The following is a 16207-nucleotide window of genomic DNA, read 5'->3' on the forward strand; positions in this document are numbered from 1 at the left end:
GGCTCATTTGGTTGCTACGGTGAAAGGGTACGACTGCTGTGCGACAACACGAAGTCTTCTTAATAAAAAAGAGTCGGGGAAAGCATTTTATACGAAACATTAGCTGGACGTATTAAGGAAATAAAAAGATTGAGTCTTGCAGTGTAGAGGAGAAGATTTTGTCTGCATCAAAAGAAGAGTTCGGAGGGCGAGCATGAAAAACATAATCGTTGCTTAGTGAAGACCAATAAAGTCTGCCGATGGAGAAAAGTGTGACAAGCACTACAGGCCATACTACTATTTGTACATTTATTTGACTCAGAAACATATGTGAATCTGTTTTGTTTTTTTATTACTGAAAAGCTTTTATCCTTGTCAAGACCTGTTGAAAATTCCAACGTTTCGAGGGAAAGGTAACCGACTAGTTTTAGAACTTAATATTGCGCGCATGTACGGGATACGCTCGTTTCAAATCTGTTTAAAGAAACGAATTTGCCTTATGTGTTGCAGCTTTTCTAATGCGTTTGTTCAGTAGTCCGTCACTAACGTAGAGTCGTTTGTGTCTGGCTGTCATCTTTTGTGTTCGTGATGTTTTGTAAAATGTATAGATGTTCTTTATTTGTAACCAAGGGAAGCTTTTATCGCGGTACTAGTTAGTTATAATTGTGATGTCGTTAATTCCAGCGTTCAGGAATAATAATAGGTTTGAGTCCCTGTTGTCCTCAAAGAATTATTGATTGTGACTTAAACTGAGAACTGTATTTCTGTTTAAAGCATTGTAAGGGCAAGATATAAAAACAATAATTGTCAGTCCAGCCGCATCAATGTTGGTATTTAATCCTTCGGTTGTGCCTCTTTTTCATTTTGCTGTTCCTGATCTGTTTAGGAAACAAGATACGTAGCTCTAAACCGGATACACGCTTAATCCACATTAATGTGTATGGGGCATTTATTAAAGTTTGCCCTTTTACAATGTGCTGGAGAGTATAGAAATTATCGCTAAAATTCTTTTATGTTGTAATTTAAAAAGTTTAAATGAGTGCTCCTAGTTGTGGCCAATTGCAGAGTCTTTTCTTTCCTGGAAAGCCATGGACGAAGCCCCCTATATTATAACGTATTGTAAATAAACGTAAGAACTTGACGGACGTGCAATCTGAAATGACTCGTCAAAAAGATGACGAAGATATCTCAGTTCCGCTCATGTTAAGTGCTCGATAATGTAAATTCTAGAGGATGGAAAAGTTTAACTTTTAGTAACGCCGAATATAAACAGATTCCAAAGATGAATAAATACTGGCAATGAAAATTTCAGTTTTCTGAAATATCGATGGGAAAGATGTTTAAACTGTGCCTGCATGTATTTTGCGTTATTCATTGTAGTTACAGTATGTTAATGTAAGCCTATTGTTTCTTTGGTGCTGATGGTGTGACTGGTAAAAATTGTCTCCTAAAATATACAAAAACTAAGATTTATTTTCGTTTGAAATGATTTTAAAGCACATTTTAAAAATCACTTTGAAGCATGAAAAAATATAACTTTCAAGTCAATGAATTAATATGTAGTAAGTATAAGTGTCTCCAGTGACCCTGTAATTTTTTTTGTCGAGAATTAAATGAAGTTCACCATTTCAATTGAGGCGACAAATGTAAACCAAGTTGCCAAATGTGCAGTTACCCATCTTGACATGCTTGGAAGGTGTGTGTGTGAGTCATCCATAGTGACATAAAAGACCTTATTCATCTTGTATAAGAATATAGCCAGTGAAAATGGAACATACAACACAAGTGTGAATTTGTGGAATGCTATTGAGGAAGATAAGGATAAGTTTAGAGGAAAGGATGGTATGGAGGAAATGCCTGATGGCATTGTTCCAGTGAAGTCCAACAGTGTGGAAAGGATGCATTCAAGTAAGGTGGAGATGATTGATGATAAAAGTGGTCGGTTGGTAGTGAATGACATGAGAGGCATGAGTATCATTCCAAAGAAATGTTCAAAGGAATGAATATTCTACCTAAAAATTATATGTATTTTTTAAATATGTTACTTAACCCTTGTAGTTTGTAGCGATGGCCAAGAAAATATTTAAATATCATGTTATAGCGGAGAAAGTATATGACACAGATTCTGAAGGAATAGGAGACATGTGGAATATGCAACACAAGTTAAGTGAGAATTTTTGTTCTTTATTCCATTGGTGTTTTTCACAGCATTGGGAACTATTGGGTCCCATTCAGTCAGAATCTGTCATGTATAACAGACCAGTCAGGGTGACCCAAAGTATAGGTTGTTAAGCCTGTTGTTGTTAACAAACTATGTTGTCTAATGGAGACATGTTATAGTGAAATAATCTGTCTCTAATAATGTATGTGTGTTTGTTAAATATAGATTAATTTTTTTTTCTTTTTCACAGAATAAGTATTGACCTGTTCATGTGCTTGGAATGAAAGAAGACTGAACACGCCCAACCCCTTTACTCCTCCCTCCCTTTGCAAAGAGAAGCTTGCTATTTTATTTGTTACTTTAAATTATTCAAATTATATTTAGAAGACTGAAATAGATCTCCCTAAAAATCCTTCCCTAGGATGGCAAGTAGTAGCACAACTAAGAAATCTTGGAAACTTCGTAAGTACTATTTTTATTATTATTATTTGTTGTTTTTTAATCTCAAGTTCTGGAAGCAGTTTGTCATTTGCCATTCTATGAATGTTATCACTTTATTGCTAATAGTTGGCCATTCACGTTGTTTAATAAGCACATGTAATTGCTGGCACAAAATTGCATGTTTGTAACATGTACTGTATATAGTTTGATTTATCTTAGGAACACATCATTAAAATGTTTATTTATTGTTGTATTAAACAAAGTATTTAGCTCATTTTATGACTGCCAGATTTTTTTTCCCTAAAACTTAAATGTTTTAAATCTATGGCCTATTTATTAAGATCATTCATTTTCTTTTATGCCATATGTGTTATGCATAAATATTTTTGTTCATATTTTATTAGTTAATGTATTTTAAAGAAATTTTATTTATTTTAGTATTTTATTGTCATTAAACAATAAGACTACAGAATTTCATTTTGTTAATAAAAAATTAATGATTAACACCTGTGGTCTGTAGTTTAATTATAAAAATACACTTTAATGGAGGACATAACTTCTGTTTGTCTGGTTATACAGTAAATTAGTGTAAAAAAAATTTTGAAGGGATAAAGGAAAAAAAACAGTATTGTAATCTGCAGACCAAGTAATATGAAATTGGTGATCAGTATCGACATTAAAAAAACCTGATCGGATCCCTTGTTTTTAATGAACTAGTGTTGTCTGGTTAAGGTTGTTTGGCACATAGTATATTTTAACAGTAATGAGGTCAGATTACTTGCAAATGGATTCTGGAGGGGGCCCAATACTGCTCCAGTTTTCTCATTATGAAAGAACTACATCAAAGTGAAGAAGAGTCGGGTTCCTTTTGTTTTTTTTTTTTTTTTTGGTCCACATATTCTGAATTCTGCTCCTTTGGATCTCGTATTACATGACTTTCACACTATAACTGTAAATAATGAAACATCTTCATTTCACTTGGCAAAGAACTGTTGTCATCTCAAGGGTCTCGGTCCACTTTGCTTAAAACAAGTTGTAAAAGCACCTGAGTGCACTTGAGCTGCCCAGAATTGTAAGAAAGAACAGAAAACACCAGCAGGCCTGGAATGTCCCTTATGTAAAGAACCAATCCATAAATCCTCAGTTCTTGGTTATTCTTCCTTTTTAGTATCATTAACTAAACATTATTAGAAATGATAGGATTAGAGGCAATGTGTAGCACAAGATCCTACTTAGCAGTTTTATCTATGAATTTCACTAAAGATTTGTTTCTTTTGTTTTTTTAATTTAACAAGGTCGTCAGAATACAGTATTAATAGTGTGTGGGGTTTATGCACTGTACTCTGATAATGTGGTATTGTTTTCCATAATGTAAGTTATAGTATACCATAAGGTTGACTTGATAGCACAGTAGATTTTGAAGTTATTAAATTTTCTTCTTGTTATTTTACAGTTTCTATAAATATTGGACCGCATTCTTGAATGTACACTTTTTGGTTATTATGTGTAGACCATAGGTTTGGGGGATTGTTTTATTAGAATGGACACATACATTTTTTCTATTTATTCTTTCAGAGGAGATAGTTGCTCATTCAAGCAATGTCTCATCATTGGTTTTGGGGAAGACATCTGGGCGTCTATTGGCAACTGGTGGGGAAGATTGTCGAGTGAACATCTGGGCCATCAATAAGCCCAACTGTATAATGGTAATCCATATTTTTTGCCTTGTTGATAATCTTTTATTTGGAGTGTTTTTCCTTAGAAACATAAATTTCCAAAAGAAAGTTTGGGGGGTTGGGGGAGTCCATTTTACTGATGACAATAGATGGTTTCCAGCCCAAAAATATAAATAGGATGTACTGTATTTGGAAAGTTTTGAAAATACAATCACATTAGACCACAATCAATAAAAACTTAAATGTTTAGGGTAATGTAAATCCCACTAGAGAAATTTGAAAGCTTGAATTTAGTTTTGCATTTTCAAATTTTAAACGCATTTGAATATAAATGTGACTGTCCTGTATTCCCGGTCTATACTGCACTTGAAATAATCTGAGCCAGTCCAATGTGATTCATACATACCAATGAGAGAGGATTTACGAACATCATAGTTTTATTCATGGACAAAATTGACGGGTATTTCACAAGCTAGCACATTATGGCAGTGGAATTTCATAGGGTGGCCTACAACCCAAATTTGTCCCACAAAGCACTCCAAACTGGCCTTTGATCATTTCACAGAAATACAGAATCATGACAGGGCTCACGACTAGGTGGCTTTTGAGCTGTTTTAGACCATTGTCCCACTGCTAACGTATACCTGCATGGTATCAGTATCGGTAGCCTACTGCCAGTGTATACAGGTCTTGCATAAATGTCATGGCCAGTGCTCAAAAACATAAAAGTTGATATCTAAAATAGATAATTCTTTTCTGACTGGACAAACCGATCTTGCTTTATTTTACCAGAATATATAAATGTTAAACTGACTTGTTGGCTATGCCCTCAAAATGTAGCTATTTTTAAAGTACCTGGAAAACACCACAGCCACTTCACTGGTCACTAACAATGTCTGCAAGTTGCAAAGAAAAAATTTCAGATTTGATTGTGTCATATGATTATTCTGTTTCCACCATTCTTAAAAGCATATCAACACAATATGTCGGAACTAAATGGCATTTTCTTTTTTGTTTTGTTGAACGTAGCTGAAGGAGGAGGCAGAAGATGATAAAAAAAAAAAATTTAAAAAAAACTTGACACAGGTTCCAAGTTGATAAATAATTTTAAATTGGTATGATGAAATAAGTTATCCTCTTAAACCCTAAGCAGCCTGGTACTGGGCTAACAAGGGTTCAAAAATGTTTCAAAAAACCTTTTCGTGTATCATACAGACAAGCTACGCCACACACTGACATAAGTAGTACCTAATTTGAACGCCATGGGTGTGCACAGTTTACTTTTAATCTGACATGAAATCATACATATGCAACATCATGCAAAATTATCAAAAAAAAAAATTCTGTGCAAGGAATACCCAAGTGTTCTACATCATTCGAGGTATCAAGCAGTAGATTTCAACCAATGCCCTGAGCCCCCACTATGACGGAGCAAATGGCAACCACATTCCAAAAACCAGATAGCTCTTACATATATCTTCACAAAGCAACACTAAAAATATACAGGTAACGTATCAACACTTACAGCAGGTTCTCCTGAGCAAAACAAGCCCTCACACGTTTATGTGCGATGAAGAATTCTCGAGCGAATCAACATAACCCATAAACACAGCCCCCATTACTGGCTTGAACCACCTGGTGATCCTTGGGTGTGTGGGTCATGCCATTGCAATCTCGAACCATTTGGTAATGGAGACTGACGTTTCCAACTTCACCAATCCTAGCCAATTTTGAACAAAGGGTTTGCCCTGACATTGCATACTGACTCATTGAGCCCAATGTTCGAGTGTGAATTTTTGTTTGTTGTCTCATGTAACTACAGAAAGCAACAGCGAATATAGACATGTATCAGAATTTGCAGCAGCCTGTGCTAAATAAACCTAGCCCAAGCTTGTCCCTGTGGGATGAAGCGTTATAAGATGTTCTCCGTTAAAAAGCAGGTGGATATACTAGGGTGGTACCATTGATCTGGCGTTTCTGGTATGGTGGCTGTGGCTCAGTGGGTCAGGCCATCACATGCTCTATACCATTTAAAAGCTGTATTGGAGACATTTACGATATATATTAAATGCCCCATGTTTGAAAAAGGAGTGCCAAAGATGAGAAAAGGAAATGTGAGATTTTTTTGGGGGGGGATATGTGTGCACATATATAATAAATATGTGTTATATGTTATAATATGTTAAATAAGTTATTTATATAAATATTTTATTTTATATACATTTTTTTATGATATATACAGTATATATTGGCCATCATTGCCTGGGAGGGGTGCCAAATGCTGTAACTATTATTTCTTTGTGTTATCAACAGAAATCTTTTCACAGGTACAGTTGACATGTCTGGGAACACCTCAGAGATGAAAAAACTGACCTGACATTGCCTGAACTTGAAATATGCTGTATTTTATAACGAAAAATGCTCTCAGGAGGCAAGGGAAGTCACCATTTAAAAAAAAAAAAAAAAAGTGCACAAACAAAATGGTAGTGGAACTGTCAAAACAAAGTATAATTATCAAGCAATAGTGCAGTGAAAACAGTGGAGGTTTTGGTGGAGATCTGCCTTTATTCTGTGTGCTCTGAAAGCATATTTCTTATCATTTACCATTGATTGATTGCCTTGTGAACAGGATTAACTTAAAACAGGTGTCTGTTTTTGTGAGAATTATTTAAAGGAGAGAATTTTAAGGCAGAGTTGATTTGTTTGCTTCCAATGCATAGATCAGATGTGTAACTGGCAAAAATACTTTTAATGAACTTACCCAGTTGTGGAGGGGCTTGACTAGGGCCAAATCATGTGTCTCATCACTGAGAGCAAAAGAGACTGTTAAGAAGGCTAGCTGCTGTTAACTCTGCACTAATGGCATTTCACTGCATCAATCACAAGTCCGTGTTCTGTGCCCGATTGTGTGAGAACAGTGAAAAACACCATAAACACAGTGATGATGATTTGTCTTTTGTGAGAGTTCCCATCTGCAGTATTACCTTCTCAGAGCCATGCTAGAGGGAAGGTCGGCAGAATATTGCAGACTGTTGCTGCATAAAGATATGTGCTTGCTTTGCAAAGCTAAGTGCTGAAGAATGTGAGCGAACAATGAGATGAATTGTTTTTCCTTTTTAGGCAGACTTCAGAGCCAAAAGGCCCACGACCTTTCTGAATTTTCTGAATAATAGCAAAGAAATGGCATGTGTGTGTTTTTGTGTCACAGATGCAAGGAAATAACTGTTGTTTCCACTTAGTTGACCTCATTTTGAACACAGTTTACTGGGAAGAAGGGTTGTACTTTCATTAGCTGCAGTAACATTAAGAGAAAAGCAAATATTTGAGAATTTACTGATGAAAATACTTGTGCAAAGACTGATGGAACATTTCAAGGACTAGATAGAGAGCCTCAGAATCGCACATTATATCCTGTTTCTTCGACAGTCATTCTTTGTTTCTGCAGATGGTCAGTGAACTGCTGAGTCCAAAAGTCTACCTGCATACCTTGATTAAGCATCTCTTCAACTGGAAATCTTAGAAATATCACCTTTCCTTAAAGAAAAAGCAAGAACGGTGTGAGTGGTATCTAGATAAACAATGTTCCCAAATTCAGATGTACAGGAGTGATTGTAATGCTGCTCTTCATAATGTTTACCTCCACCTGTATCTGTGAATAATCATTTTCTTCATTGAACATTATCAAAAGGAAAAAGAGGAACAGACTTTCAATGTAGACCTGGATCAGGCCCTTTTCATTGCCACAGCCCCGCCCCACATGTTAGGTCTCTTGTTTCAACCTGCCCCCGTCACCTCTCACTTTGTCAAAGTACTGCAGTTTGGCCTACCTACTTACTTACACTTAGTAGTAATAGTTTTTATTGCAATATTATTATAGAAATTTACAATGATTATGAAACAAACTCAGGCCAACGTACTGGCCTTTGGTTTATGTTATTGTTTGTGTTTGGCCCCACAAACAAAAGTAGTTGGGGACACCTGCAATGCAGCATTTCTCTCGGCTCTTACATTAGCAAAAAGTACTCAATTTTAATAGGTTATAATTTATAGGCGATTAATTTCTTTTCCAGGGGAAGTGTACTATTGAAGAAACAAGTAGAAAAGAACCCAATATAAACTGTGAAACACAGTACTGAGAACAAACAGTTGCTTAATTTTGACTTGTGTAGACAACAGTGGACAATTCAGCACCGCGCTGTAGTCAAGCTACCCAGTAATACATTACAGAGAGAAAAAACTATTCCAAACAGACATACATATGGCAAGATAATATATTTAACTGGGATTAACATGTTAGACTGAACAATTCTAGACTGTATGTGAACATTAACCGAGTGCTTTTATTTTTTATACCATACCATACCATTTTTATTTGTTAAGCGCTTAAAAACACAGCATTACAACTGACCGAAGCGCTGTACAGTTAAAACAAGCAAGACTAAAAGCAAAATATTAAAAAACAAACATTAAGAGAGAATTAAAACAGAGACACTAAAAAACAGGTCAGGGGACCCAATAAAACAGAGAAATAGCAAAAAGCAAGTGGGACAGGTTAAGAATTAAAAGCCAATGTGAAGAAGTGCGTTTTTAGGTTTGATTTGAATGTGGTGACTGAAGTGGCTTGCCTAACCACTAAAGGTAAGGAGTTCCAGAGCTTGGGTGCACAGACAGAAAAAGCCCTTTCACCACGAGCTTTAAAATGTGCCTTGGGAACGGTTAGGAGCAGCTGATCTGCGGATCTAAGAACTCGAGGGGGATTGTGACGATGGAGCAAGACACTCAAGTAGGCAGGGGCTAGACCATTTAGTGCCTTATAGGTTAAGAGGAGTATCTTAAAATCAATTCTGAAGCTAACCGGCAGCCAGCGTAGGGTTTTTAAAATTGGTGTAATGTGTTGGCTTCTGCTGCTTCCAGTTAAAAGTCTTGCAGCCGCATTTTGAACCAATTGGAGTCTCGAAAGAGTGGCTTTACTAATACCATATAGGCAGGAATTAGAATAGTCGAGCCGGGACGTAATGAATGCATGGATTACTGATTCCAGGAGGTGGTAAGGCAGAATTGGTTTGAGTTTGGCAATTCGCCTGAGATGGAAAAAGTAGGATTTTACTGTGCTGTTGACTTGAGCATCCATTTTCAGGACCATATCCATTTTGATTCCAAGATTGGAAACAGACGAAGTTACTGGAATGGGAAGAAAGTCGAGGTCAAGGGGTAGGGTCTGTTTGCGGTCGGGACTAAAAACAATGACCTCGGTTTTTGAATCGTTCAGGTGAAGGAAGTTTACAGCCAGCCAGTCCTTAATGTCAGATAAGCAGTCGAGAAGAGGTTTAGTGAAGTCAGTTGACTTGAGGGAGAAATAAATTTATAATAGTACTGTCTTTACTGTTTAGGCAGACCAGTATACAGCTAATACCAAGAAGGTCCTCAATGTCGCATACATGGTTATTTACTCAATAAATAAATCCAGCAAGACAAAAAATAAAGGCAAAAAGATTAGTAAGCCCAGTAGTTGACGAGAAGACCTTTGCCTGTTGATTTATTGAAATTGATTATGTGACATCAGACTTTCTGCATCAGTATAATGCATAGTAACTAAGTCACCGGTGATAAAAATGTATTGCAGATAGATGAATCGGCTTGCAGATAGATGAATCGGCTTTCATAAGATGCTTGGTTAAAATACCTAAATATGCTGGATTCATAAAGGAACTATTATAAAGAGCTATATATTTTTTCAGCCACGCATCCTTTGTACAACTGGTTAAGAACATTTTTATCAGCTTAATGCTTTTTTTATATATATATTTATATATAAAAGGATTTAGACTTGAGTAGCCAAAGGCATTGGCATTTATACTAAACGTGCCAAGTTCATTACTAAATCACAGGCTGATACAGTAACTCACTTTCAAGCCTTTACTCTAGCTGCCACTTGTACTCACTGCTGCATACATGCCGGACCTATTGGGACAAACTACATAATGAGCCTCCGTACACATTAAACCCACATATGCTTCATGTTGGTATTTCCTTAAGACTACTATTTTCACCCCTACCACGATGCATGCAAAATTTGCCCTCTGATGGGCAAGCCTAGCAGTCACATTAATGAATATAATCAATAAAAAGGAGTCAATTATTATGATTGTTTTCAAATTAAAGCAGTTTTCATTGCTCATACTGTATTGCAGCAATAAATTCTGCATTGACACTTAAATATCAATAAATGTTAATGGCAACATATTTTCTTGGGCAGGATCCTGAAGAATGTGTACTTAAAAGTGATGCAAAGTTTAAAAGTATATGAGAACTCTTCCTGTAGACTAACAGGAACACTTAAAATGGAGATTAAAGATAAGACAGTCACAATTTTCATATTGTTTTCATTTACAAAATGTCAAATATAAATTAACACATTATTTTAATGGGTGTACTGTAGAAATTAGTGAATATTAAAGTTTGTGTGTATGCCTCTCTCTCTCTCTCTTAATATAGAGTCTTACAGGCCATAATAACCCTGTGGAATGCATCCAGTTTAGCAGCACAGAAGAGCAAGTTGTAGCTGGGTCACAGTCTGGTTCTCTAAGAGTATGGGACCTTGAAGCAGCTAAAAGTGAGTCACATTTTTGTCATTTTATTAAATGAATCACATAACATGATACATTCTTGGTAAGCAAAACATCTAAATGAAGTACATTTTCTATACTGCATTTTGTCTTACATTAAACCTACACATAACAAGGGATATTTACTGTGTGTTTTTTTTCCTAAATGATTCTAATGGTCTTATTTATGTATATATCAAGACCATTTTGATATAAATGTCAGGTAAATGTAATTTTTTTTTTACTTATTACTTACCAGCAATGAACTAATGCATATTATACAATCATATTTACTCTGTTATGTTTAAGCTATTATGTTAACTCACTTTTTACTAAGAAATTTTAACCTTCTTTATAATTTAGTTCTTCGAACCTTGATGGGTCATAAAGCTAATATTTGCAGTCTTGATTTTCACCCATTTGGGGAGTACGTGGCCTCTGGTTCTATGGACACTAATATCAAGGTATGCATTCAGTCACTATCAGATGAACAACAAGGTCTGGTTCATGTGCTTCAAATGTAAATTATTAACTTCCAGATTCTGGTGACCAAGTATGTAAAAAGAATTATGACTGGGTAGGACAATGTAAGATGAAACATCACTTTATGTCTAATTTTATGCATTTTGTTCGTAGGAACTACTCTGCTGTCATTGACTATTGAAAATATAGACATTTAATCAATAAAGCTTTTGCTTCTCCAACAATAAATTATTCTTGCAGTCAGTACATTTGAGTTTCTTTTAGCTTCTTCCGTAGTTACTGTTCCTATTCTGTAGTGTTAGGGATCCTCTTGTGCCCAGCTCTGCTAAGGCGGAGTTCCATTTCATTATAAGATAGAAATGAATTAACCATAATCTACCCCACCTTCCCAAGCTGTGGACTACAAGTACCTATGTAGTCCTCTTATTTTTGATTTATTTTTATGAATTTCTCTTGTGTGAAGAAAACAACCAAGAAGAGAAAAAAAATAAGTATTTAACAAACATCAGGAAGACTGTATTCTTAGAATTAGAAACTCTTTCATTCAATTATTTTGCACAAAATATATTTGCTGACAAAACAGCATTGGCATGTCAGAACAATGGTTAGCTCTGTAGCCTTTGACACCTGGTAATGGTTTGAAATTTAAGCCTGGTCCCTGTAGATGTTAAATTTTGTGTTTTTCTCCATGGGTCATCCTCTGAAAATTCCATTGTCCTGCCACATCCAAATGAAATGCTTGTTAAGTTTATTGGGCACTCTGAGTTGGCACTGAGTGCAAATTGTGATCAATGTCATTGTTCCCCACAGTGAACATGCTTCTAATTAAGCACTGCTTCTTGCTGTTGTGCCTGATAATACTAGGTCAAATTTTGCTGTGACTCTGTAATGTAACACGTACACATATGAAATTAATGGATAAAGACTGTAGTGGAAATTGACATACATGAATGAATAACTTTTCAATGAAGCATTAATCCACTTTTAAAATACTTTTAAGTTTGCTTTCTCTGCCTCCAATGTTTGTTTTGTCATTTTCTCACAAAAAAAATCCTCTTAATAATTGGATGCTTTAGCACTGGCAGACTGACTTACTAGAATATCTAATTTATTGGACAGATCAGTTGGAAAAGCAGCTACTGTACATATGCATTTGTATTTGTTATGCTTGGTTTTGTTTGTATTAAATTAATTAGGTATGGGGTGGTGGTGAATGAATCAACATACTTGCATTTTGCTGTTGTTTAATGACACCATATAATAATGTTTGACTCTGCTTTATGGTTTATTTGTTATCACTTGGCTTTTGAAGTATTGATATATGCTGTGTGCACAAACCTGTAGTCTTGTAACCAGGAAGTAAAACTGAAGATAGCATCTTGTATTTTAAGCACAATAACTCTTGTAATTTTTTTTACAGCTATGGGATGTCAGAAGAAAAGGCTGTGTGTTTAGCTACAAGGTAAATTAATTTGGTTACCAATTTTTAATACTATTGAAAACAGCTTATTTGCTTTTGAGACAAGAGAATAGTAGGGGTGTTTGATATTGTTATGCAAGCTGACATTATCAAGTGTGTTAGTCACTTTGCAAAAAACAATCAAAACCATGCCTTGAGAGTGCACACATTCACTGCATCATGTAGTCTAGTCTCGTGGGGCTGGATGTGATTCTCAAACAAACGCACAACTGGAGACACCCCATTAAAAGGTTTGTAGTGAATAGTGGTGAAATCCTGAGTGGCCAAGGCTTACATGAACAGGGCTTCTGACTAAACATATGCCCCAATTCTTCCAGCCCGTGAAGTTTGTGCTGGATTCAGGGAGAGAGCAAAAGAAACTAAACAGAAGACTCAATGGTAAGAGGAAATAAAAAGCTAAAATTGTTACTAGTTCAGGAGCTTAGTAGCACAAGGTAACTGAAGCTTAATGATTAATTTGTATAATTTAATGAGCATTGTGACAGAAGAGGCAGTCTGAGAAGTGCTTCTGTCTGCTATGATAATCTTTCTGTCATTTTGACTATTGCATCACTGTATTTGGATATACCATGTGTTAAAATTATGCTGCTATTCTGACATGACATGTTTGTATTTCTAATTACGCAGTGATGTTAAAATTCTTTAGTTATTCATTTAGACATGTCATAAGATGGTGAATGCTGTAGAGCCTCCTGCACGCTTTTACTGATGATGTTAGGTAGATTTGTTGAGTACTGCATTCTGCATCTCATGTGGCTCTTCCTTTATCAGCTCTCTTAATGGAAGTAATTTTCACCTCCTTTTGTCAGGGTGTGACACATCTTTTACATCGAATGCATATTTTGCAATTCATATTTTCATAAACATAAGAGTTCAGTAATTGGAAGTTTGCTCTCTGTCGATTCAGATTAATGGGAGCACCTCTGTTCTTTGCAGGTGAAAATCACTGTCCCTACTTTGAGCATTGCCTTCATGAGTGAATAGATTGTCAAATCCACCAGTTTTAAACAAAAATTCACTCTTGCTTGTCTCCAGTGCATTTGGGGGTGGGTGTGTGTTTTTTGTTTAACGGGAAAAGTTCTTTTTTTAATAAAGTAGTATGTTTTTCCAGTTTTTGTGTAGAGTATGTTAGGTTCTTTGGTAAGTAAATTTAGTCTAGAGACTGTGAGACTTGTGATGGACAAGTTTTCTGTGTAAAATGTGACAAAAATGGTAAACTTAGGTCATTTGAAGATAATAGGATGTAATTTGAGGTTATCAGATATAACATACTAGAGGATTCTGTTTACAATCTTAAAAATTAAGCGATTCATTAGGGTTTCTGTCTTTTGGTTCCTGATGTTTAAGCCAAGCATAGCCTTTGTTAATCTACTAATTCTACTTTTCTTTAGGGCCACATGCAAGCAGTAAGGTGTCTTTGTTTTAGTCCTGATGGAAAATGGTTGGCATCGGCTAGTGATGACAGTACAATAAAGGTATGTGATATATGAGATAATACACATCATCCTGCGGGAAATTGTGGTTACAAACACTTCATGAATGTTTTTAAAATGCATATATAAATGACCTTATATAATTGCAGTTTTTTTTATCATTGAAAATGTTCGTGTACCGAGGCTGATGGAAGTATATGCAAAATGGATAATTAAAGAAAATGCCTACATTGCCACACAAAAGCTTGAACATGTATTTAAAAATGGTAATTTGAATAATGTACACATGCAGAAACATTTGTTTCTTTATTCAGAAATTTCGTTTTTATAAAAGTAAACCTTTTTTTAATTTATTAAACTATGACTTTTACTTAATTATGGTAGCAGTGAAATATTTTCAGTTGTTAATCAGTCTTTTTATAATTGCTTTCAGTTTTTATCTAATCTTCCTAACTAAAATTTTTCAGGTACTGCGGATATTTTGATTGTATGAGCAGCTCAATTCAGGATTACCTCAACGTTTTAGTTCTGGACCATTAATCAGCCATTATTTATATTTACATTTATGTTTACTTGTTTGTCTGACACCTTTATCCAAGGCAACAAAATTTATGATTCAGTTTGTTACTTTTCTTTTGGTTTTCCAGTTGGACCGCAGGCAGGTCAAGTGGCTTGCTCATAGTCACACAGTGTTAGTAGCGGGCGGGATTTGTCTGATGTCCAAAGCCCTTAACCACTACACCACTTTGAAGGTCATAGACCAACCAATTTTCTTGTACCTCTGACCACAGATTTGCATGTTTGCATTTGTCTAGGGTAGAAATATTAAGACTGTATGTGGACTTAAAACCAAAGCCAATCCATCCTCATGTTATGTACAGTAATTACCAGGCTTATATTAATATTAACCCTGCTGAGAAATTTCAGCTTCATTATTAGAGGCTTTTGACTGCTAGAAAAATCTACAATATAGTACTAATAAACCAACAGCAACTAGTAGCCAAGATGCTATGGCCTGAGCTGCAGTACTTCAAGGTGATGTACCCTCTGACAGTACTTTATTTGTGCTAGTCACTGGGGTTTGCATTTTTCATTTTGAGCTTTTGTGATATGTTGTTGGATTTTTTTGTTTTCTCTCTCTGTCTGATGAGTATGGCACATTGACTGCATGTAACCCAGTATAATTTAAATAGGTTATAGTGTGCAATGCAGTGCAATGATTGTACTGGAAATTGTTTACTATATTTCATATTTTTTTCCCAGTATTCTGTAACTCTGTTTAGCTGAGGTTGTTTACATGTGCCCTAATGTTGCCTCACTCATTACTTCTGGTTTAAGCACATGATCAGTCGCCTCCTATAGTGTTAAACTGTAGAACTATTTTTATTAAATAAAATGTTGATTCCATTATTTATAGCTTTGGGATTTAACAGCTGGAAAGATGATTACAGAATTTACAGCGCACACTGGGCCTGTAAACGTTGTAGAATTCCATCCTAATGAGTATTTGTTGGCATCAGGCAGTTCTGACAGGTGAGTCAATATTGAAGTATTCATTTATTTGTTATTGTTTTTTTTGTTGTTGTTGTTTTTTGTTTTTATTTTTTGGTAACTGCTGTTTAATTGTAGTCAAAGGTATTTATTTTTAGCAATATTTAAGTCTCAACAGTGTTTTGTAGATTACCTTATTTCTAACAGTGATCATATTACTTCATTCTGGTACCTTTTTTGTTAATTAATACAATTAAATTATTGCTGTTTTTTGACATATTAGTTTTATTTTTCTCTTGTTTGTTTTAGCTCTATGATTATCTGTTTTAATAATACATCTAACCTCAAGTTTTAATAACTAAGTTAATATCAAAAACTGTTGTTGCATTGTAGGCTGCTGTATGGTTTATTTCTCTTTTTAAGAAGTGTTGTATGCTTTTTCTTTATTTTATTAATGT

The 16207-nt window shown here is 35.2% G+C and overlaps 1 protein-coding gene across 1 annotated transcript in view; it reads left to right on the forward strand.

Moving 5' to 3' along the window:
• Positions 1–16207, forward strand: part of katnb1 (katanin p80 (WD repeat containing) subunit B 1) — a 44442-nt gene continuing 28235 nt past the window's right edge. Inside the window, exons 1-8 of the mRNA XM_028809707.2 lie at positions 1–392; positions 2391–2602; positions 4157–4287; positions 10753–10870; positions 11226–11326; positions 12766–12807; positions 14217–14300; positions 15676–15791. Of these exons, the coding sequence (XP_028665540.1) occupies positions 2563–2602; positions 4157–4287; positions 10753–10870; positions 11226–11326; positions 12766–12807; positions 14217–14300; positions 15676–15791 (632 nt within the window). The 5' untranslated portion in view covers positions 1–392; positions 2391–2562. The remainder of the gene's footprint in view (positions 393–2390; positions 2603–4156; positions 4288–10752; positions 10871–11225; positions 11327–12765; positions 12808–14216; positions 14301–15675; positions 15792–16207) is intronic.

This window comes from Erpetoichthys calabaricus, chromosome 9 (genome assembly GCF_900747795.2).
Source record: "Erpetoichthys calabaricus chromosome 9, fErpCal1.3, whole genome shotgun sequence".
Lineage (NCBI taxonomy): Eukaryota > Metazoa > Chordata > Cladistia > Polypteriformes > Polypteridae > Erpetoichthys > Erpetoichthys calabaricus.